The sequence below is a fragment of the Podarcis liolepis genome (assembly GCF_965112155.1).
Source record: "Podarcis liolepis genome assembly, chromosome: Z".
NCBI lineage: Eukaryota > Metazoa > Chordata > Lepidosauria > Squamata > Lacertidae > Podarcis > Podarcis liolepis.
The window spans coordinates 30,779,390-30,805,183 of NC_139570.1; the positions used below are offsets into that span (position 1 = coordinate 30,779,390).

The window sequence follows — 25,794 nt, forward strand, 5'->3', positions numbered from 1 at the left end:
CTTGGAATTTGAATCCATTGATTCAGGACCTTCTCTTCAGAGCAGGAGAAAACAAACTTGCTCTCTCTCCCATGTTACAGCCCTTCAGATATTTGAAGATGGCTATCATGTCACCTCTCCATCTTTTCTTCTCCAGGATAAACATCCCTAACTCCCTCTACCATTCCTCTTAGGGCTTGGTTTCCAGGCCCTTGATCATATTCTTCACCCTCCTCTTCTGCACATGTCATAGCTTGCCAATATACCGTATATACTTGAGTATAAGCTGGTTCATCACACCACAAACCTGGTGGTGGTGGCAGCAGTGGAGGAAAAACAAGCAGTTCGAAAAGGCTGCTTTTGGGCTGCTCGTTCCTTCTCCTCCGCCGCTGACAGCAGCAAAGATGGAAGAGGAGGAAGGAGCAGCCCAAAAGGGCTCCTTTTAGGCCACTTGTCCCTCCGCCGCCACCTCTGCTGCTCGCAAAAGCAGGCATAGGAGCCGTGGTTGGGAGAGGCACAGCGCAGTGCAGTGCCTCTCCCAACCGCGGCTCCTGTTTCTGCCCTTGCGAGAGGCGGGTGGCGGGACCAGCAGTGAGAAAGGGCTCCTTTCGGGCCGCTCATCCCTCCGCCGCCACTGCCCGTCTCACTCGAGTATAAGCCAAGGTGGGCTTTTTCAGCATAAAAAATGTGCTGAAAAAGTCAGCTTATACTTGAGTATATACGATACTTCTTAAACTGTGGCACTGAGAAATGGACCCAGGACTCCCAGTGGGGTCTGTCCAAGGAAGAATAGAGTGAAACTATTATTTTCCCTTGATATCTGTTAATGCAGCATACAATAGCAATAGCTTTTTTTGCTGCTGCATCACACCATTGACTCATGTTGTTCTTGTGAGCCAGTGTGGTGTAGTGGTTAAGAACAGAGGACTCGTAATCTGGTGAACTGGGTTCGCTTCCCAGCTCCTCCACATGCAGCTGCTGGGTGACCTTGGGCTAGTCACACTTCTCTGAAGTCTCTCAGCCCCACTCACCTCACAGAGTGTTTGTTGTGGGGGAGGAAGGGAAAGGAGAATGTTAGCCACTTTGAGACTCCTTAGGGTAGTGATAAAGCGGGATATCAAATCCAAACTCCTCCTCCTCCTCTTCTTCTTCTTCTTCTTCTTCTTCTTCTTCTTCTTCTTGTCTCCTAAGACCCCTAGATCACTTTTATCATGTCCTGTTGTCAAGCCAGGGGTACCCCATCCTATATCTCTGTGCATATACATATATATATGTGTGTGTATATACAGAGACATCTACAGCCACTGTCTGATTTGCATTCAATCACACACATCACAAACACACAAAAAGATGAATTACCTTCAGCTGCCCTCTTGAAAAAGACTTTGCAGCTCCCGCAAGTGAGTGCTCCATAGTGGCACCCAGAAGCTTCATCCCCACAGATCAAGCATGTCTTCTGTGGTGGGAAGTAATAGTCGATGGGAAGAACATGGTCTCTTGCAGACTCCAACCTTTGGAAGCAAAAAAGGAGAAAAGGGGAAAACATCAGCAAATGTGGCAAACACATAAGAACTACTGGATATTAAAGAATATTCCCGAAATGTTTATTAGTGTGAACCTGAAAGAGAAATATCTTAAGACAATATTCCATTGGTACTTAACTCCATGTAGTATATTGTGTGTCATCATTTCAGCAGCTGTAAGGTTCTGTAAATTCTTATGCCACAACTCAAGAAATAGATCCTTTCAGTTTTTCCATTTTTATGCAACAGAAAGTCTAGCTGCTACAAGAAACCAACTTAGCAATTCCTTCAAAGAGAATCATTTTACAGTATCATCCCATATATTAAATAGTACAAGTTGTGGCGATGCCAGAATTGCATATTTAAGTATTTGTGATATTTCTGCACACACTTTCTGCAATCCCACCATAAATGGGGAAAAAATATGCCATTATGGGGGCAACCCCTTCAACGAAGTTGGAAAGATTGAGAATTTATGTGTGAAATCTGAACTAGTGTACAATGCCATTTGTGTTAAACTTTCAAAGACCTTTCATGTATGTAAGTGGAGACAGACTTAAGCGGTTTATGTGACCCAACAGGGAGTCTTCAATACTAATGTTAAGGGCCTTTTCCTATGCAGTTTTAAGGCAGATTGTTAAAAGTACTTTTTGTTGGAATGGGTCACCCCTGTCCAGATGTTCAACATGCCTGCTCTCAAGCTACTGGGCAAAGCCAGGACCCATCAGAAATCTGTCTTTGCTTGGGCCTGGAAATCCTGGGAAATGAGAAATGCAGATTTGCTCAGGCACATTAATATGTCAGATCTCAATGGACATGCATCCCAGTTTCCTGTTTCTGCAAGTGGCTTTCCAGAAGATTCTGGTGTGTGAGCCCATTAATATATAACACTATGTGTTCTTAGGACAAGTATTTATTTGGGAGGTTCAGGTCCACAGTGGAAGTAACTTCATACTTAATGCTTGTTCAGACAAGCCTACCCAGATGCTTAGAAAGGTGAGGGTAATCTTAATCTGCTTTATTATTTTAACTTTTGTATGTTTAACAATATGGTTATGAATTTTTCTCAGTTTTATTGTTTCATCTTTTCATAAACTGATTTGAGATTTTGTACAATGAAGCAGTGTATAAATTTTATGAAATAAGCAAACAAACAAATGTCTGCATGAATAACTGTTAGCATCCGCTCTAACATTAATGGCCCTTTGTGTCCCTTCCAACTCTGCATTCTATGATTTGCACTCTCCTGTCTAGGCTTATGCTGATCCTCGAAAATTGTGCTTGGATTAAACAGCAATTTGCTCTTCAAAAGTTGGTTGCTTCATATTGATATTTCAATGAAAAAGTGGTGCTGTTCAGGGATTGGCATTGAGGATTCTCAGTCTGTGCTATGTGGCAATTAAAAACAGTGATTTTGAACCCTTCTGAATGGGAAGAAGACAGAAACATTTCAAAGATAGCAGAAGCAAGGAAGTGACAATTCAGACATGGAGCAAATAGGGCAGAAAAGCATGAAAACACCCTCCTTAATTTCCGAAACACTTTCCAAGGTTCAGGGCCATTCTGCATTTCCTCAAACATTTTTTTTTTTAACCAGATCCAGCTGCAAGTCTCTTATTGTGCTCTTAAACAACCTACAGACCTGGGCTTTTGAACATGGCTCGTTATCAAGTGTTGGCCTGCATGTGTTCATCACAGATCTACCACCCTTGCTTTGGGAGAAGTCACAGTGTGGTCTAGTGGTTAGAGTGTCAGAACAGGACCTTGGGGAGAGCAGGTTTCAAATCCCTACTGGGCAATGAAGCTCACTGGGTGTGATCTTGAGCGCCAGTCACCACCTCTCAGCCTAAGCTACCTAGAATTGTAGAATCAGAGAATTGTAGAGACCTCATATGTCACCTAGTCTAACCCTATGAAATGCAGGAATCCCAGCTAATCAATAGTCAGGGAATCAACAGCCAGATCACAACACTCATAGCTGATCTTACTTCACACCCTCATTAAGTGTTTCTGCCTGATTGCAATGCACCCTTTGTTGCGGACTAAAGTAGACCCACCTCACTATACGCCAATTAAATAAATGACTGCAATTTACCACAGGCTATCGGGGGAGGGGGTCTTGTGTGAGGGAAACTGCCATTCAGGGAGTCTCAGGCGGGAGTTACTCAAACAAGGAAAGTTTGATTTACCCCCTCCCCCCTGAAAAAAACCCAACTTCGAAGATGGTGAAACAACTTTAGGTCAGGAGACACATTCTTTCAGGTAGAACTTATTATTTAAAATAAATATAGGGACATCACAGTATGACAGTCACAGCTTCTCTCAAACTCCCTTTACTTAAAATCAGTTGTTACACTTCAGTTTCCGTTACTCCTTTCTAGGTCCTTATGCTTAGTTTGGGCAGATGCTTCAGATCAACGCTTTTAACACCGTTTATTAATTTGGTTCACAAGCAAAGGGGCACTTTTCTTCACTTTTTTTTAAAGAAAACAATCCCACACCTGAGGTATTCTAATTAGTATAGCAGACCCAGGGCATCACCTCACCCCTTGTTATTGCTTTGGGAGTCTTCTTTACCTAGAAGAAATCTCCCCTCCTGACTGGAATGAGTCCCAGGTAGTCTGATTCCCACAGCTTCTGGCTCAGACTCAGTCCTTCAGTTAACTCCTGACTATATTTCCCAAACACTCAACCCAGTCTTCCTATCTAAGCTGCAAGGCTCTTTCCTCTTGCTACAGATAGTCTCCTCAGTGTGGTTGTTTGGCTCAAATCAGAACCAGTTCTCCCTCAGGCAAACCTTATCCTAATTCTTACTATCCATCTCAAATCAAGCCCTATCTCTATCCCTATCTAAAAACTCCCTCAGAAACAGTTCCTCCCCCCCCCCCCCAGTGTTGGCTCCACGCCCCCCCCCCCCCCGTTGTTTGACTGTCTTGGTAGCCAATCGGAGAATTCTGAGGGACTGCACCACCAAGACTCTGGCCTGGCTCTGCTGTCTGGCACACCCTTCAATGCCTCTTGCATGGATGGATGGAGGATACTGTGATAATGCATGTGTGTAGAAACTAGCCTGTTGTACAAAGGCCAAATTTGCATTTGAAACTAAAGCATTTTATAAATATTTATCATCAACAAATAAGTTTGATGTGCAAAGTTTAAGAAATGATTGGAATAAATAATGGGAATGTTCACTATTACCTAGACAGTGGGAATATGTATTGGCTTCGATATCAGATGCATTGATGGATCTTAAACTAAGACTAAATCAACAGAAACTATTATTTAGCATTTACTGGACTCCCTTACGTTTGTATAAGAAAGGACTGTCTAATGTAGCTCTTTGTTGGAGATGTAAATACTGGACTATATAAACAAGACACCACAGAAAAAAAACCAAATTAAGATTTTCAGAGGTGAATATGTTCTTGAATATCACCATCATATATAAATTAACAATAGGACAACAAAAATAGATTCTATGCACCCTGATGGTGGCCAAGAGACTGATATTGATGAACTGGAAGAACAGAGATACGGTTCCCCTTAATCAATCACTTGGCAACATGACAACACTGGGAACATATAAACAGACAGCTTATAGACACAGACTTTATTTGGTTAAAAACAATGATACTTGGAATGAGTTTACACAGAATATATTTGGTTATTGACAATTAAATGTGAGTTAGAATAATAAGAATATACACATCTGTATATTAATGTATGGTAATGTAACAGTATTTTAAAAAAAATTATTCACACACATTTTTTCTCTCCTCACTCTACCTCTTTTATAAATAAAATTAAACAACAACAACAACAACAACAACAATAATAATGCATTTGCTTCCTTTTGCCTCTGACCCCACCCACCACTGGCATGTGGTCCCTGCAGGTTTCCTAGAAGAGAATATGGCCCTCAAGCTAAAAGAGATTCCCCAACAAATCCACCTGATCCAGAGAAATGTGGTGCCCTCCATACCACAATCCACTGCCTTATAGTGAGATGGTACAGCAGAACACCTATGGAGGTGCCCATCAGCCCACCAAGCTCCCCTGCTTTTACCTAATGGGCTTCTGTTTGTTGAGCAGCTGTTAAGAGGTAGGGGGGAAATGCCAGAGGGGAAAAATAAGAGGGGCTATTACAATATAACTTTAAAGCATGGGTAGGCAAATTAGGGCCTGGGGGCAGAATCCGGCCCAATCGCGTTCTCAATCCAGCCCACGGACGGTCTGGGAATCAGCGTGTTTTGACATGAGTAGAATGTGTCCTTTTATTTAAAATGCATCTCTGGGTTATTTGTGGGGCATAGGAATTCGTTCATATTTTATATTCAAAATAGAGACTGGCCCCCCATAAGGTCTGAGGGACAGTGGACTGGCCCCCTGCTGAAAAAGTTTGCTAACTCCTGCTTTAAAGCAAGCTTTTTCAGGCACCCCTAGTGCCCCCAACCCTATAAAAAGACCATTCAGAAGAGCCTCCTGATTCAACACAGCAACCAAAAATTGCACATCTATTCCAAATCCAATCGAAACTTTTAAATTAGTTAAACAAAACTGATGAACTTGATCCAGTGACGCCAACTGCCTCACAGGGTTGTTGTGGGGCTTAAATGAGGACTAGGACCTGGGAGAGACAGGGGTTTATATCCCCCACTTAGCCATGAAGTTCCCTGGGTGTGACCACAGGGGCCTCTCAGCCTAAACTACCTCACAGGGTTGTTGTGGGGTTTATGCGAGGATGCAGAGAAGGCCACCTCGAGCTCATGGGAGAGAAAAAGTGGGATATAAATGCACTTAATAATAAAACAACAATAATCCTTCCTGCAGTAAAACTGGAGTGTGGTTTGGAACTGGGAAAAACTGGGATTTGGTCACTGAGCACACCAGCTGCAAAAAGAGACACCTGCCTGCCCCACAAAAAGCCAGAGTAGCAGTGTGTTTCTCAGAAAGGCTTCTTAGCCCAGAAACAGGACTTGTAAGTCTGCACCACTCCCAGCAAATTACTGCCAGCAAATTACTGACAACCCCTTGACAGTAAATGATGGTGTTTTACTCTGTTGCTCTTTGGACGCTCACCTTGCAGGTGCAACCTTAGCTCTGACAGCCGTTTCCTCTTCTTTACACAGTCTATAAAAAGGCTGTTCTCAAACACTGTCTTTATTAACACAGAAGGAGCTGCACTACTTGGGTGCATATTGTTGTTCTGCAGTCAAAGTATGCCAAAATCTCCCTCCCCTGACAATCTTGATTTATCAGGCTGCAAAAAATTAGTTCCTATTAGGTTTTACTTGGTAGGTAGATTACAAAGCTTAGAGGTGCACAAGATATGAAACATACAGGTGGTATTTAACACCTGATAAACTGACCAAGATATACAAGACTGTATCAAGTAAATGCTGGAAATGCAAACAGTCTGAAGGGTCATCTTTTCATATGTGATGGACTTGCAAAAAAGCGACAGGCTTTTGAATTGAAGAATATAAAAATTAGTTTAAAATAGTTATCCCCCAAAGGCCTGAGACATTTCTTTTGGGAATAATAGGGCAGAGATTCCACAAAAGTTGGTTAAATTGTTTATGTATGCTACCACCACAGCCAGAATTCTGCATGAGCAGAAATGGAAAGAAGTTCCAACAAAAGAGGAGCAGAATTTGAAATTATTGGACTATGTGGAGATGGCGAAAGTGTTGGCAAAAATAGGAGACCAAAAGGAAGAAACGTTTGTGGGGGCCACTAGGGGCTCATCGGAAGATGGCTGACAATAACATCTCTCCGACCCACACGAGGTAATTAGGAGGCTGTGATGGGAGTAAATAGCCTCCCTACCCCCCCGAAGGTTGTGTGTGGGGGCTGCCCTTGCCTGCTGTGCCCTACACCACCCCCAAATTTGTGGGGATGGGGGCACTAGGCAGAAAACCCTTCTGTGGATCTCGGCGCTCCTGGACGCTGTCTCTGATCTGCACCTCTAGCTGCAATAACTTCAAAAGAATGAATTAGGAGGGAGTGAATGCACATATTTCAAGGAAGGAGAGGGAGTAAAGACTGCTAACTGAAGAGATTTCTGATAAGCAAGACGGATCGGAAGAACAAGAATAAATCATGAGAAGACCCACCAAGGCTCAGTATGGCAAAGGGACTGGATGGGGGAGGGGAAAAAAACTTTCCTTTCTTTTCTCTATGTGATTAACCAAGAATCCCCCTCCCCCAAAGTCACAAGTTAGTAATGCCATTTAAATGACTTAAGCTGTGGATTTATGACTGTGTGGAGATAATTTACTAACCAAAGCATGTTTCAAGAAGACCGTGGAAACTATAAGAGCTTTGGAATGACGCAGTAAAAAATACCGTCGCCATGTTGGCAAGTTCTGTTGGAGGACTTAGGTCTGAGAGGAGGAACAGAGCTGTTTTTATATTGTGGGTGAGACTCCTCAGAGGGACTTAACAGCGACAGATCTACGAGATTAATGATGGAAAGAGTGATGTTATTTATGAAAGCAATGATATATGGAAACCATCTTGATATGAGGACTGGTTGAACGGAAAATTCACACAGGATTATAATTGGTGTTTGTCTGCTTAAGGAGATTATCAGAAGAGATCATAAAGAAAAGAAGAAAAAATATACGAATAAGATGATAGAATTATGAACATTATTTGGACTGATTTGTGGATATTAATGCAGTAGCAAGAAGATGATCAGAATCCCCCTTTGGAACTTGAAATATGGGTCCCCTCAACAAAAATTTAAAATTCGGCTTTGTAATTCGGAATTTATGTGATGTGATTTGATTTGATTTGATTGGTCGGTTAATAAAAATTATTTCTTAAAAAAGGAAGAAACGTTTGTGGAAGAGTAGAGACCCTTTTTGGATTATCTATAGTCAAAGGAAATCACAAGCAGGACTTCAAATACAAGCAAAGGAATGAGAATGATAAAGGAATGTAATGTACAATATATGTTATAGAAAAAAATATGGCATTATTGGCAGTAGATGAACAATTTGAACAGAATCATCATAGAAGTAAGGATGGGACGTCAAAATGTTAAGGGAATACTGTATTGAAACTGAATTGAATTTGTTAAAATGTTTAAAAACCAACAAAAATTATGGGGAGGGGTTAACAGACTACAAAAAGCTGGTAGCACTGAATCAAGTTCATCTACTAAACTAATTAAAGTTTTAATTTGGTTTTGAATAAATGTGCAATTCATTGTTACTGTTTTGATTTTTGATTGTTTGTTATGATCTTCCTTAGTGTGTCATCCTGCAAACCACTATTCTGAATGATGCTTTTTGTAGGGTAGGGAGCACCGCGGATGAATTTATAGAACCAACAGGGCAGTGGCCGCAAAAACTTTAGGAGCCACTGGGCACTTCTCAGATGTGTGAGTGAGAGCTCCCATCAGCCCCAGGAGATGTGGACCAAAACATCTGGAGGGCATCAGGTTGGCACATGATGGTAAATGGTTCTCCAAATGATAGTAGTGGGGCTTTCGTTTTCCCCACAAACTCTTAATGCACACTCAGTGCTAGCAACCCAATCTCAACCAACCAACCTCAACCAACCTAATTCCCCAATTATAGTGTATGGGGACCTTCAAAACCCAATACATGTTTTCCCCCTATAAATTGCCACCTGAACCTTTCAACTGCAGAAGTAAAGCTTGAACCTGCTACCTTCTTTTCCACCCCTAAACTATAGCTCCTCAAGACAGTCACAGGTCATTGTGGATGAGCAGAACAGAGATGGGAAAGAACAGAGAACATAAGAAGAGCATGCTGAATCAGGCCAATGGCTGACCTAGTTCAGCATCCTGCTCTCACAGTGGACAGAAAAGTGCCTGTGGAAAACCCCCACGCAGGATTCCAGCAAAAGAGTCCTTTCCTGTCCTGCAGTCACCAGCAACTGATATCTAGGAGCTTTGCTGTCTCCAACCATGGAAGAAGAGAATAGGTATCATGGTTAGTAGCCATCAACCTACATGAATTTGCCTGACCCTGTTTTAAAGCCATACAAGTTGTTGTCCATCACTACCTCCTGTAGGAGTGGGTTCCACAGATTAACTCTTTGCTGCATGAATAAGCCCTTCCTTTTATCTGTCCTGAATTTTCCAACATTCAGCTTCATGAGATGCCCGTCTGTTCTAGTGTTATGAAAGTGAGAAGGAGACTTCTTTCTATCCACTTTCTCCATGCCATACATAAGTTTATAAACTTCTATTGTGTTGCCTCTTACTTGCCTTATCTAAAGAGTCATAAAGGCTGCAACCTTTCTTCAAGGGAAGTTTGTACATGCATGGGCATGCTCTTGCATTCATTTCATTAAAACTCCCTCACTCTGTGTGCTTAGATGGCTAGGAATTTTGTATTATGCAATATATTCTTAATGCCACAGGCATGTTCACAATGATGAGGTAAAAAGTGTTTGCTAACCCCAACTGAGATATTAAACCTCTGGTTGGAAGTAAACTGGCACCGAGATCCAGGAGTAATAACACCAAGCAAGCCAAATTTATGTTCGCACAGAAATAGAGCATGTTTCATGTGGTGAATGTCTGTGTGTTTGTTTCATGATGCCACCGCCCTCAAAGACATAAGGCGAAATCTGCTTCCCACAGATGTTTAGTTAGTGGAATAGAATTCCAACCCCGCTTTAGTACTCGTGAATGCACAAACTGGATCGCTTGATATGAATTACAGGGTAACATGGGATGATTAGACTACCATAAACGGCGATCTCACTGCACAAATAAAAATCTGAGGTTCCACAGGGCTTGCCGATCAGATGGTCGGCGGTTCGAATCCCTGCAACGGGGTGAGCTCCTGTTGTTCAGACCCAGCTCCTGCCAACCTAGCAGTTCGAAAGCACGAAGTGCAAGTAGATAAATAGGTACCGCTCTGGTGGAAAGGGAAACGGTGTTTCTGTGAGCTGCTCTGGTTCGCCAGAAGCGGCTTAGTCATGCTGGCCACATGACCTGGAAGCCGGCTCCCTTGGCCAGTAAAGTGAGATGAGCACTGCAACCCCAGAGTCGTCTGCAACTGGACCTAATGGTCAGGGGTCCCTTTACCTTAACCCAAAGTAAGTGGTTGTGGAAAGCATAGCCAAAGGTTTACTCTGCAGCCTGGCTTTGGAAAGAGTGAATCACACTCTCTTGCTCCCACGATGTCATCCTGTAATGCATCACTGCACTGAGGAAGGACATCCCCAAAAGGTGTTGTGGGGACATATTCGTGTGCTGTGTATGTCTATTCAGAAGTAAGCTACACTGTGTTCAACCAATCAAAATCTTACTCCCAATCAAAGCATAGCTGTGATTGTAGCCTAACTTAATTAACCGAACCAATAAACAACAGGAGGCTTCTGTAAACTCAAGTCAATCACTGAAGAGATAAGTTGCAAACACCCTTTTGTTGCATAAGAGGTGAAGTCAGTGATTATGCAGCAACTGCAGGTATTCCTAGAAGAGAATGACTTATTTGGATCAGAGTTTTCCAAACTGTGTGTTGCGACACATTAAGTGTGTCTGGATGCGGCGTGTAGGTGAGTCATGTACATGCTTTTATATGGAGTCAGTTTAACCTCCGGCTGCCTAAAAATATGTAGTGAAGGCTCCCTGGGGAGACCATTCTGCAAACAGGGAGCCACCATCGAAAAGGCCCCATTCTTTTGTTGCTGTCCTGCAGATCTCTCACAGAAGAGGCACGCGAAGAAGGACCTCAGATGATGATTGCAGGGTCTGGGTTGGTTCAAATGGGGAGAGGTGGTCCTTGAGGTACTTCGGTCTTGAGCCATTTTAAGGCTTTATAAGCACTAAATGGCAGATATTGAAAATGTTTGAGGTGTTTTTAAATTGTTTTTGTTTGTTTTTGTCTTGTTTTGTATGTAGTGTTTTTGTATTGTATTTGTATTGTTCTTTTATCCCTTTTTTTGTTTTGTTTGTAGTGTTGTGTTGAAACTGTTCAAAAAGTAATAAATATCATTTTTTTAAAAAAATATACTGCCAAATATTGGAAGACCTTTAATATTAATAATTTGAATTGTTGGTACTCTGGGGTTTGGCAAATTGCCCTTGAAAAGATGTAGCGTAAACTAAAAGTACCTAAAAACAGAGCTCAAGTGACTCTGTGTGTGTGTGTGTTTGTGTGTATAAAAGGCATGATTTTATTTCTTATACAACTACTGAGGCACATGGTCACTCAGTGCTACCAGTATACAGAATCATAGAATTGTGGAGTTGGAAGGGAATCCCAAGGGTCAGCTAGTTCTAGTCCAACCCCCTGCTGTGCAGGAAGCACAGCTAATGTAATGCCTAAAGTCTATGCCATCGGTTTATGCAAATGTCTGGCTCGTTTAAGACTATGTAGAACCTTTATTCTCAGTAATGATGGAAGTCACAGGTGCATAATACTTTGTACTTTATTATCTCTTTTGAGCTGCACTGTGCCTTTGTGGGTCCGACCCATGATGCTTTATGGTTTAAATTTCTGATTCTCTGTTTTCTTTCTTTTTGCTGTGCTTGAACATTTTGTTGCTGTTGTTAACAAGTCAAGGAAAGGAATCTGCAGAGATGAGGAGTGCTTCCTACCAAACACCACATTTTGAAGTTGGGCCAACCTGGAAAGGTGCTCGACCTCTCAGGACTCCGCTTATAAAATAAATATAATCTTACAAATGTCTCAGTTTGTTCCGCAATGCAGCCTCTTGGCGCCCATGCTAACAGCGCAATACTTGCCTTGCAGCAGGTGCTGAAAACCCACGCTATGCCACTGTCTGGATGGAATTCAAGCATGACATATAGTGAGGCAGGGAACCTGTCTCTTCAAGCAAACAATGTGCCATCAGCCCAGACACAGAAATTTTTATTTTTTTTTTTAGCCCAAAAGTACTCCCTTTTAAACACCCCTTAAAGGAAGAAAAGGAAAGCATGTTTAAGCTGGCCATTATTGTTTCAAAGGAAAAGCAGCCCGATCTACTTTTCTGTCACAACTCCCCTTCCCCACCACAATTTGCTCTTGAACTCGCTGTTAGTAAACCCTGGGACGGGGATGGGGGGATGGGGGGACAGGAGCAACTGTAGCCAAGATTTCCAGAAGGGAAACTGGTATGACACCCTGGGGAAAAACGTGTGCTGGGGGCGGGGCGCTATGCAGCTGTTTCTCTTTCAAAATAAAAATGGCCAGAGAAAGTACACTTAAAACAACAACTGCCAGTGTTTGACTTTAACAGACAGCTTTTAATTATTGATTCAGCGTTTTGCATATCCTGCCTCTGGCCTTAATTTCTAAGGCAACTTTCAAATGCACAGGAAAAACCCACAGGATGTAGTAAAGCTGGGGCTGTGATTTAAAGCAGGGGGAGTGGGGTGATTAACCCTTTATCCACTGGCAGCTTTTCAATTAAAAAACAACTCCCTCCCTGGCAAGCTGCCTTTCTGCTTCGGCGGGTTCTGTCGTCATTGTGCTATGAGCGAGTATCTAAAATTTTGTAACTGGAACCCTACAGGGAGGACATGCGATGTTGACACACAGAGAGAAACAAGCTCACGGTCACTCACCACTCCTCTGCTGAAACGAGTTCAAAGGCTGTTTTCAATTTACATGAAATTTTATCCTCACAACAGCCCTGTGAGGTAGGTCAGGTTGAGTAACTGTGGCTCACCCAACGAGCTTCATGACCTAATGGAAACATGTGCAGGGTCTCCTTATTCCTAGCCTAGCACTCTATTAAGCACTACAGCACATTGTCTCCAACACTTAAGTATTTGTAAATACAAATGAAGAGCAATATTGGGAACCAGATTAAAGAGTTTTGTAGAAATGGGCAAAAACATTTCATTGTCATGAAAACCACACTCACGTTGGCAGGGCAGAGTTAAACTATGAACTCCCTCCTGCAGGAGGAAGGAGCTAGATGGGCTTTAAAAGATTAGCCAAATTCAAGGAGGAGGAAAAGGCTGTCAATGGCTACTAGCCATGATGACCATGAATGCCAGTTGCTGGGAACCACTGGAGGGGAGAGGGCTCTTGTGCTTGGATCCTGCTTGCAGGTTTCCTTTTGGGGCATCTGATTGGCTGCTGTGAGAACAGGATGCTGGACTAGGTGGGTCATTGACCTGATCCAGTAGCGCCTTCTGTTGTTCTTATGCTCTTAACATTGGAATCTACTGCAATGGCCTCTGATTTGAAGGGGTTCTGTTTTTTGTTTTTAAAAGGATAACTGTCCCCCTGAGGCTTTGAACTTGTTATTTTTGCCTACAGCCTCACAATACCAATTGATCTGCAGAACAGAAGATCCCTGATTACTGTCAACAAAGCAGCTTGCCATACTCTCAGGGCTCATCCAGACTTCCTTTTGTGCTGCATTTCTAAGCACAGTTCTGAGTTTAAAGCGCTGTGTCCTGGCACCCTTTTATTTGCCCAGGTGCTTTCCCTGTGAAAACAGGCTCTTTACTGCTGAATTGGAGAGAATAGCAATTGGAAGAAAACCCTAATTGCCATTTGTTCCAATTCAGCGTTGAAGTGCAGGTGTTTGCAGGGAAAGTGGCAGGTCAAGGAAAGAGAAGTGCTTTAAAGTGCGGACCTATTCCTAGAAAGGCAAGTGTGGGTGAGTCCTGGGTCTAGACAGCTGGCAGAATTTCACAAAGAAGGAAAGAAGTAAGACTTGTGTTAATATTTTACAAACCTACTTGATCTTGCAAAGGCAGGGGGAGAGCCCAGTTAGGCTTCAAAACAGTACGTTGGTGCAGGGAGGCTTAGGTAGGTTAGCAAACTGCAGTCTTTGCAGATTTGCTTTACTTGTCCATTAAGAAGCAGGGAGAAACCAGGTGAATGACGGATTTAACTGCTGAATTCAAGCTCTCTGGAGAGATGAAGAATAATGTCAGCACTCAATCTCCAAGCAGACGGTGAGGAAAAGGGAATGTGGACATCTGGGGCGAACAGGTGGAGAGAGACTCAAACGCAGGTTCAGCCCATCTGGAAAGGCCGTTCCTGGTGGCTGGGAAAATGTGCTTCTAAGGCATGTACGCTGCGCTTGATTTATAAACAGAGAAGCCTCTGTTCCAGTTAACCCTTCTTCCCATTTGCCTTCTAATCCTGAAAGCATTTGCTGCTTCAGATGCTCACAGGAGTCAGGCCTTGTCAGCATGTAACACCTGTGCTCAGGGATCTGCAGTAGTTGCCAATTTGCCACCAGGCCAGGTTCAAGGTTTTACTATTAGACTATAAAGCCCTTGACAACTTGGGATCAGCTTACTTGCAAGATTGCCTTGCCCCACCAGTTACAGGTACCACATAGCAGCTATTCCATGCCTGCAAGAAATCAATATTTTAGTGTGGCAGCACCTGCACTTTGGAACTCCCTGTCTAATGATATCAGGCAGGCACCTTTTATGTACTCCTTTCAGCACCTGATTAAAACATGTTTGTGTCAATTTTGGCTTCTCCCAGTTTCTCATTTCCAATCTTCAGTTCGCCACATTCATTTGCTTTCTTTCTTTCTTTCTTTCTTTCTTTTTTTAAAGTCCTCACAAAAACTCTTCAGCACCTTAGTGCTATTTTCTCCTAATGTAATTTTGCCCAATATACAGTCATACCTCGGGTTACAGATGCTTCAGGTTGCATTTTTCGGGGTTACGGACGTTCCGAAACCTGGAAGTACCAGAACAGGTTACTTCTGGGTTTCGGTGATTGTGCATGCGCAGAAGCACTAAATCGTGCTTTGCACATGTGCAGAAGCGCCGAATCGCAACCTGTGTGTGCACAGACGTGGCGCTGCGGGTTGCGAACATACCTCCCGCACAGATCACATTTGCAACCCGAGCGTCCACTGTACTCAGTTTTGCAAAGGTATTTTCCTAACACAACTGTGCATACTGTTTTCACTGAATCGTGCAACTGATTGCTCACTTTGCCCTTGTTAATGCATTTTTGTACACCTTTCGTGGTTGGAGAACTGCATTACAAAATTCAGAGAAGTGTGAATTTGGAAGGATGGCTGCATCTCAGTTTGTATATCAGTCTGGAAAATGCAGCTTTGGTAGGTTCACCTTTACATGTGACCTGAAGTGAATTTCTCCCCCATCCATCCCTAGTTAATGCTCACCTCAAGAGACAGTGACATATGGCCAAGAGACCATTATCCTGCTCTGCACCAGGTTTTACTGAAATGTAAACAGAGGCTGCTGGATCAGGTCAACAGCTGTGCTCACAGTGGCCAACCAGATGCCCTAGTGGGAAGTTCAAAAGCAGGACTCAAGCACAAGAGCCCTCTCTTCTCCTCTGGTTTCCAGCAACTCGTGTTCACAAGCATTGCTGCCTCTGTGGTGGCAGGCTATAGCTTTCTCCTCCACGAATCTGCCTCTTTCAAAATCATCCAAGTTGGTGGCCATCACTGCCTCCTGAGGGAAGGAGTTCCATAACTTAACGATAAAAAGGCATACAATACATAGTAGTAGATATTAAAGGCTAGAGAAAATTACAAACCTCACCCCAACCACTGCAGGCTCTGTGGACTGAAGCAGATGCTTCACGCAGTTTCCTGATAAGACCAACACTTTTCAGCTAATGCCTGAAAGGAACTCCTTGGTCCCCAAACAGATTTGTCAAAATTACATCCTGTTCCACCTGCATGCATATCCATTTCCCTCTTCCCCAGAAAAAGCCAGCTTGTTTGAGCATGCAGGCCGCCTCCCCAAATGAGAAAAAGGCAAGATACTCAGCTTCTGGTGCTATTCACTGCCAGTGCTGCTTTATTAAATGTATCCTCTCAAAAACTCAACAACGGTTTTCATTATTGTCGGATGAGGAACAGCAACTTAGCCAGCTCCATTGCAGCGAGTCAGTGGGACAGATGAAGCTGAATGCAGATCTCCTAGGTTCAAAATGACTAGCTATTTGTCTGCTGTGGATCACAAAATCCAGCTAGTTGGGGTACACAGGAAGCTGCTTTATATGCAGTCAGGACTATTGGCAAATCTAGCGCAATACTGCCTGCACTGACTAGCAGGAGATCTCCAGGGCTTCAGATGGGGGAAATTCCCAGTCCTACCTGAAGCTACCAGAGACTGAGCCCAGGGTCTTTGGCATGCAAAGAAGCATGTTCTATCACTGAGCTACAGACCTTCCTCAAGAAACATTTTGTTTTTCCTTACTTTACAGGAGGAAAGACCTCTAAGCGCACAGCAAGGCCTCTTTGTGCTAGCATCCAAATCCTGTAAGAACTTATAACTCAGGATGTGGATTCTTGGATTCTATAGAAAAGCTAGTTTTTATTGCTACCCTAGCAGGAAAAGTTGAGGGGCCACAAGGAACCAGACAAAACACTCAGATTTTTTCAGAAAGGGTAAAAACAGAAACTCCACGACTTAGTTTTTTAAAATGCAGGTTCACCCTTCTCTAAAAGCACCCACCTGTCCCCACCCCTCGAACAAGTGTGAAGTGGCACGTGCTGGGGTGAAATAAATGAATTTCACATATAGGCTAATGGGAGTCTGAACTCAGACCCGGAAGGGAACTTTGGGCCATCGTGGATAGTTTGATAAAGATGTTGATGCAGTGTGCAAGTGGCTGTAAAAAAGGCAAATTCTATTATGGGAAATGAAATGAAAACAAAGCTGCTGGTATCATAAAGTCATTATACAAAACTATGGTGTGACTGCATTTGGAATATATTGGATGCCTCAGCAGTAAAGTGGGGGAAAGGCTGGGAAAAGGCAACTCAAATAATCAGGGTGTGTGTGTGTGTGTGTGTGTGTGTGTGTAGCAACTCCCCTGTAAAAAAAGAAAAAGGCTTGATTTTTTTTTTCATTTAGAGGAAAAGTGAGGAACAGGTGACATAACAGCAATTTATAAATGTATACTTGGCATGGAGAAAGCAGACAGAGGAAAGTTTTCCTCCCTCTCTCTTAGCACTGGAGTTCAGTGAAGCTGGAAGTTGGAAGATTCAGGACAGATAAAATAGAAGACTTTTTTCCCCCACGCGGCACATAGTTATAACTATGGAACTCACTCCCACAGGAGGCAGTGGTGGGTCTAAAAGAGGATTAGACAAAATCCTGTTTTGGATTTTTAAGCAAATCTGATAATGGCAAAGCTTAAAGTCCTAAGTTGGAATGTTAATGGACTGAACAGTAAGATGAAACAAGATAGAATTGAACATGTAATTTTTAAACAAAAGTTTAGATATATTTTTTCTTCAAGAAACACATGTAGCCAAAAAACTTAATAAATAAAAAATTTGGGATGGAATTTGTATCAGCAGATAACGCTAAAAGGTGAGGAGTAGTATTCTACATAAAACCTGCACTTGAACCCAAACTAATTCAGAAAGATGAGGAAGGGAGAATCTTAGTAGTATAGATCAAAGTCCAAGGAGAAAAAATAATTTTGGTGGGATGATATGCACCAAATGAAAACAAATCAAAATTCTTTCAAAAACTGGAAACAGACCTTTTAGATTTTGCAGATGAGAAGGTAATAGTGATGGGAGATTTAAATGGGGTACCATCATTAGAAACGGACAGAACAATTAGGAAGAAAGATACTAAAGAAGGTAGGCTTCCCAAAACCTTTTTTGAAATGACAAAAACTTTGAACTTAATAGACATTTGGAGAGTGAAGCATCTGTTTGATAAACCGTTTACATTCTTTTCCCATGTTTATGGCAGCAGTGCCCGGCTGGATGCGGTTTGGATTTCTAAAGAGTTAGAAATTAAAGTGAAGAGAATCAAAATAAATCCTAGAACACTGTCAGACCACAATCCTATAAAAATGGAGATTCAAAAAGAAAACCAGTCTGCTTTTAGATGGAGACTGAATGAGGATTTGCTGGGTGATAATACTCTTTTGGAAACAGCAAAAAAGGTACTAGGAGATTACTTCAAAATAAATCTCAACAATGAAACCAAGCTGCAAACAGTATGGGATGCTAATAAGGCAGTCATGAGGGGACTGTTTATTCAACAAAATGTAACTAGGAAGAAGTTAAGGGGAAAGGAAAAAAATGAGATTTTAAATGAAATATTACAAAAAGAAAAAGACTTGATAAAAAGACCAAATAAAGAGATAGTTAAACATGCAATTAAATTATTACAAACACAATATTCCTGATTAATCAGGAAATAGAGTGGAAAATGAAAAAGATGAAGCAAAAGTATTTTGAGCATGCCAACAAACCAGGAAAAATTTTGGCTTGGCAATTAAGGAAAAACGATCAAAAAAGTCATATAAATAAGATACAATTTAATGGCAAAGTTTCAGACAAGTCAAAAGAAATAAGGGAAGCCTTCATTAAATACTTCTCTGATTTATATAAGTAAGGACAGGAAAAGAAGACATGGATGGAAAAATATATAAAAAATAGTAATCTCCCAAAAATAAAAGAGGACAATCGAATACTCCTAAATGCGGAAATAACAGTTCAGGAAACATCAGAAGCAATTAATCAAGCAAAGGTAGGGAAATCTCCAGGGCCAGACAGAATATTATAAAAAATTAGTTGAACAGCTTGTGATCTCTTTGAAACATATGATGAATGAGATTTTGAGAACAGGAGAAATCCCAGGAACTTGGAAAGAGGAGTATATAACACTAATACCAAAACAAGAGTCAGATATTACTCTAGTTAAAAATTATAGGCCTATTTCATTATTAAATAATGATTATAAATTGTTTGCATACATTTTGGCCAACAGAATGAAAAAATATTCAAAGATTCTATACATCATAATCAAGCCGGATTCCTACCAGGTAGACAGATGAAAGACAATATTAGGAACATGTTAAATATTATAGAATACCTGACAAGCAAGCCGCCTTAATGTTTATAGATGCTGAAAAAGCATTTGACAGCGTGTCTTGGGATTTTATGAAAAGAGTGCTTGAAGAAGCGGAATTTGGAGAAAGATTAATATAATATAATATAATATAATATAATATAATATAAGCCATGGTCTTCCCACTAGTGATGTATGGAAGTGAGAGCTGGACCATCAAGAAGGCTGATCGCCGAAGAATTGATGCTTTTGAATTATGGTGCTGGAGGAGACTCTTGAGAGTCCCATGGACTGCAAGAAGATCAAACGTATCCATTCTTGAGGAAATCAGCCCTGAGTGCTCACTGGAAGGACAGATCGTGAAGCTGAGGCTCCAATACTTTGGCCACCTCATGAGAAGAGAAGACTCCCTGGAAAAGACCCTGATGTTGGGAAAGATGGAGGGCACAAGGAGAAGGGGACGACAGAGGATGAGATGGCTGGACAGTGTTCTTGAAGCTACAAACATGAGTCTGACCAAACTGCGGGAGGCAGTGAAAGACAGAAGTGCCTGGCGTGCTCTGGTCCATGGGGTCACGAAGAGTCGGACACGACTAAATGACTAAACAACAACAACATAATATGGGAATCCAAGCAATTTATTCAGAACAGAATGTAAAATTAATCATTAATCAAGTGATAATGAAACAATGTAAGATACAAAAAGGAATGAGACAAGGTCGTCCATTGTCACCACTTTTATTTATTCTGGTCCTGGAGGTTTTAGCAACTAATATTAGAGCAGAAAAAGAGGTGGTAGGAATTAAAATAAAGAAAAGCGAGCATAAATTGAAAGCCTTTGCTGATGATTTGATTATTACTGCAGAAGACCCAAGGAATTCTCTCCAAAAAGTGATAGAAAAATACAGAAGTCTGGACAGGTAGCAGGTTTTAAACTTAATAAAAATAAACTGCTAGCTAAAAATTTAAAAGGAGAAAAGAAGGAGTTAATGGAATTAATAGATATAAAGATACATAGAAAGGTGAAGTACTTAGGAATTTGGTTAACTACAAAAATATCAATATATATAAAGATAACTATGAAAAAGTATGGATGGGGTAAGAAAGAATCTAGAAATATGGAATAGAATGAATCTTTCCCTTTTGGGAAGAATTGCTGCAATTAAAATGAACATATTGCCAAAAATGTTGTTCTATTTCCAGACAATACCAATAATAAGTAACACTGCATACTTCAAAGAATGGCAAAAAGAGATAGTAAGATTTATCTGGAATGGGAAAAGACCTCAGATAAAATACAAGATACTCACAGATATAAAAGAAAGGAGAGGCTTTTTTCTTTCAGATTTTAAAATTTACTATGAGGCGGCATGTCTTACTTGGATTCGGGACTGGATCAAACTGGAGAAGGAAGAGGCAATAGAATTGGAAGGACATGATAACAGATTCGGTTGGCATGCATACTTGTGGTATGAGAAAGCAAAAGTGCATATATATTTTTTACAATCACATAATAAGAAGGTCCCTAATGAAGGTGTGGAAAAAGTATAAAGAGCTATTGGAACCAAAAACTCAGTAGTGGGTATCACCGATAGAAGCATTAGCACTTAAAGCAGCAACTAGAAGAGAGACATGGCCAACATATAGAGCATTTTTAAAGGAAGAACAAGGAAGGCTAAAATTGAAAGAATATGATGAGATAAAGGAACATTTACAAAGCTGGCTGCATTACAGGCAACTAAATGAAACATTTAAGCAAGTTTGTAAGAAAGAATTTACGTATTCAGTTTCCAAATTCCAAAAGGATATCATAGATGACAATACCAAATTATTAAAAAAGGCTTATGGTATACTGTTGGAATGGGAAACTAAAGATGAAGAAGTTAAGTCAGCAATGATCAAATGGGTGCAAGATTTAGGGCATAACATAATGTTTGAGGATTGGACAAGGCTCTGGAAGATAAATCTTAAGTTTACGGATTGTGCTTTAATAAAACAGAATTGCATGAAAATGATGTATAGGTGGTATATCACACCAGTTAAATTAGCAAAGATGTACAAAACAGAACAAAAGATTTGCTGGAGATGTAAAGAAAGTGAAGGGATGTTTTACCATATGTGGTGGGAATGTAAGATTACCATCCAAAGAACAATGGCATGAAAAGTTGATGAAATATGCAGAATTAGCAAAATTGACAGATAAACTGCGTGAAAAAGATAATAGTGACTTTGGAAAAGAATGGGAACCTTTTGTAACATATTTGCAGAAACAATGTAAAAGTATAGACTCTTTGGCAGGGTTTAAATAAACATATATAATGTAATTAGAGAGAACAAGAAAGACAACAATGTGATAATATATTACTATATACAAGCAGCAGAATGCAACAAGTGGTTTAACAAACTGGAAACGGAAACGGAGGGAAGCCAAGGGGGAGAGGGGAATAAAACGACTGTTTGGTTAAGTTGAATAATGTGTGATATATGTATGAAAACCAATAAAAACTATCAATGGCTACTAGTCACAATGGCTATGCTCTGCCCCCACACTCAGAGGCAGCAATGCTTCTGAATACCAGTTGCTGGGACCCACAGGAGGGGAAAGATGCACTTGTGCTTAGATCCTACTTGCAGGTTCTCCAGAGGCACATAGTTGACCACTGTGAGAACAGGATACTGGACTAGATGGGCCACTGGCTCTTGTTACATTCTTACCAGTATTACACCAATATTGACAGACATGCTGGTGATCTGTTCTCACAACAGTCACTTTTTCTGACCAGTTTCCCGTGCCCACATTTGAAACCTTTCTTCTTCTTTTTGCAGGGGGTGGAGGGGGAGATTTTTCCAGTGCAATCTGAAAAATATGCAACCCGAGTGTCGCGGCAAAGCTTGGAAACCCTGGACAGTGAGATAAGGCACAGAGAAGCGGACACAGCTTGTGGAGGAATGACGTGGGCCAGAGATTCCATCCCAGGTTCATGACTGGGAGGTCAAGGTCAGGAGCATTTTCAGGGCTTTTGGAAAGAGGAGAAAGAAAGAAACTCTCCCCCCCGCCGCCCTTCTCCTTGGTATGAGAAGGGAGAGTGTGATTAGGCTGCTCTCTAGAGAGATGAAAGCCCTGTGCAAAATATAACCATTTTTGAAACAGCCAAGAACCACTTTCCGTTGACCAGGTAATCACCATCTGTGTCAATAGTTCACTTCAGCAATCAGCCCAGCTTTCACTGTGCATTCAGTGGGCAGAGGGCAACCTTGAATAAGGGGAAATTTCAACCACTCCCTCGCCCTCCTCCGTCCTGCTTTTGCTCATGCTAAAAATTTCCACCCAAGCAATAAAAGAGAGAGAAAGAGAGAGAGAAGTTCATCCCTTTCAAGTGGAGCCAAGTCACAGAGCTCTATAACTCACTTATTCATGCATGAGATTTCAAAGCTCCAAAAAAGCAGAGCTCTTTCCTGCTTGGGATTCCTCACTTGGGATCCTCACAGTAGATACGCACACAAAAGATAAGATAAAATAAGATAAGATAGGCATATTTGCTTTATTTCCTGCCCTGGTACTCTTCCAGTTAGACTGTACAACTCCTAATTACTTTTTTGGTCTAGTATACAGACGTGATAGAAGTCCATAAAATTATGCATGATATGGATAAGAAAAGGGTTTTCTCCTTCTCGCGTAACAGTAGAATTCCTGGACTGAATGGTGGAAGATTCAGGATGGAAAGGAGAAAAGACTTCTTCACATGGTGCATTGTTAAACTGTGGAACACGAACCCAAAGGAGGTTGAGAAGGCCACAAATATGTATGGCTTTAAAAGAGGATTGGAGAAATTCAGGCAGGAGGAGAGGGACATTGGTTAGAGACATAAAGCATATCATAAAGTACAGGTCACTTCTTGAGGACTTTCCATTGGGGAATTTGGTTGGCCCAGTGAGACCAGGATGCTGGACTAGATGGTCCACTGGCCTGATTCAGTAGCCTCTTCTTATATGGGGATAAATTTAAGTTACAGCATATCAGAAAAAATAACATTCCCAAGCATATTCTATTTGAACTTCAAACACCAAACCCGTTCACCTCTTGAGTTCAATGCTAAGGGGGTTTCAGGTGGCCTTTGCAACATAATTCCTGAATAATGGTCCACAAAAAAGTAACAGGTATGTAGGACGACATCCTACTAAACTGGAGGTAGCTAGGGCCCTCCAGGCCTGAGGAATTTGATCTAGCCCCTGGAATTTCTTCCAAATATTCATCTAGATACAGTAAAAGCATTCCCTGTGCTTATGGATTAATTTCTAACTAACAAGGGGAAAGTGTTTGCACATTGTATGAAACAGAAGTATTATGAACGTTGTGACATTCAGAACCCACAAAAGTAATAAATCACATTTAAAGTGCTGGTGATTTCCTATAAAGTCTTAAATAGCTTGGAGTCTGGGTAACCAAAGAAGGAACTTCTGCTATGAATTAAAACTTTTGGAAGAGCCCAGCTACTGGGTAAGACCAAAGGCCCATTGAGTCCAGCACCCTGTACTCACAGCAGCAAAACAGGTGCTCCAAAAGAAAGCACACATAATAACTAGTGTGATGTAGTGGTTTGAGCACCAGACTAGGGATCTGTAAGAGACCAGGATTCAAATCCCCATTCAGCCATAAAGTTCATTGGGTGACACTGAGCCAGTCACTGCTTCTCAGCATAGCCTCCCTCGCAGGATTGCTGTGAGGCTAAAATGAGGAGCAGAAGAACTTTGAATGCCACCTTGAGCTCTTTAGAGGAATAAATAAATGCAATAAAACAAACAAGTTAGCCAGTGTTGCCATTCCATTGGAAGTGATCATCAAGTTCTTCCAGTGACAAGACTAATTACTTTTTTTTTTAACCTGCCCAGGCCTTTCCCTATTTATTAATAAAAATATATGTAGACTGCTGTTATCATAAAAAAAATCAAAGTGGTTTACAGCAATAAAAGCATACAGTAAAACCACAAAAAGTTAGAAACATACATCAATTATGTAGCATCAGCTTATGTTGCATAAAATGGTTTAAATTATAGCTGTACCAGTTGTGCTAATTTTTATTGCTTGGTTTGTGACTTATGTTCTGCCATTTTACACATGTAGTGATGGTATAAAGCTAGGATTTATCATTTTGATAAACACTGCCCTTACACTGAAAGGTTGTGTATTAACAGTAATGAATGAGCAGCCCTTTCTTTTTAAGTTTTATATGTAACATGTGAACTGACATGATGGAACCCAATCACAGAATCACAGAACTGTAGACCTGGAAGGGATCCCCTCAGCCTTATCCAGTCTAACCCCCTGAAATGCAAGAATCTCAGCCAAAGCACCCATGAGAGATGGCCATCCAGCCTCTGCTTAAAAACCCCCAAGGAAGGAGAATCCACTAACCTCTGAAAGAGTCCATTCCACTGTCTAGTAGTTCGTACTTTCAGAAAGTTATTTCTGATGTTTAGTCAGAATCTCCTTTCACTGGTTTGGATCCTACCCTCTGGAGGAGGAGAAAACAAGCTTGCTCCATCTTCCATGTGACAGCTAAAATAGCTAAAGATATCATATCTCCTCTCCATCTCCTCTTATCCAGGCAAACATCCCAACTCCCTCAACCGTTCCTCATAAGGTCACACATGAAGGGGTTTGGTTTGTGCAGCTAAACATAGTTCTGGCCCCTGGGACTTTTTTCTGGAGAAACTGACTCTTCCAGAGAATCTAAACACTAGCCATTCTTTAGTGGAAGCGTCAAATCAGCCCCCATGTTCTCCATAGAGCTTTCATTACTGTTGCTAATTCTCCAACAAACATCCAGCCACCTTCATACTTATGAAGGCATTGCAGATCGGAAGGTCCAGACAGTACATGGATGATTTAAACTCCTTTTCCATTATTCCTTTTCATGGGAATGAGCCTTTTCACCACCTTCCATTTCTGAGAAACTGACATTTTTACTGGGCAATAAATGCCTACAGATGATTCATTGGTTGTCTACTGTTGCCCATTTGGCAAACTATGTCCTGTGGCAAATGCAGCTGCTGGCCTGGTTATGTCACACATTCATTTTTAATACAATATGAAAACACCTTACATAAAAACAGGGTGAGGATTGCCAAACTGGAATCTTCACTTTAATTTTTCAATACTTGAATTCATTTCTGTTCTGCCCTTTCTTTCTTATATAGTGGCATGGACTTTATTTCCTTTTTATATTGGCAGTCTGCACTGCGTGTTTATTGGACATAACAAGCTAACAAAAAACGACTGCATTTGGACTTGTGGACCAAATGATCAAGGGCCTGGAAACCAAGCCTCATGAGGAGGAATGGTGGAGGAAGTTGCACATGTTCAGCCTGGATAAGAGGAGACCAAGAGGAGACATGAGAAGATACCTTCCCCACTATGCAACCGTTAGGTCTGGGTATTGGAACCCTGGTCTCTTCCAGGTCCTAGTCCAGCACTCTAACCACTACACCACACTGGCTCTTGATGCAATTGAT

The 25,794-nt window shown here is 41.4% G+C and overlaps 1 protein-coding gene across 2 annotated transcripts in view; it reads right to left on the minus strand.

Annotated features, from left to right (window-relative positions):
- Positions 1 to 25,794, minus strand: part of AR (androgen receptor) — a 237,660-nt gene that overhangs the window by 130,043 nt on the left and 81,823 nt on the right. For both annotated transcript variants that reach the window (XM_083485088.1, XM_083485089.1), the window contains exon 2: positions 1,339 to 1,490. In XM_083485088.1, coding sequence (XP_083341214.1) covers positions 1,339 to 1,490 — 152 coding nt within the window. The remainder of the gene's footprint in view (positions 1 to 1,338; positions 1,491 to 25,794) is intronic.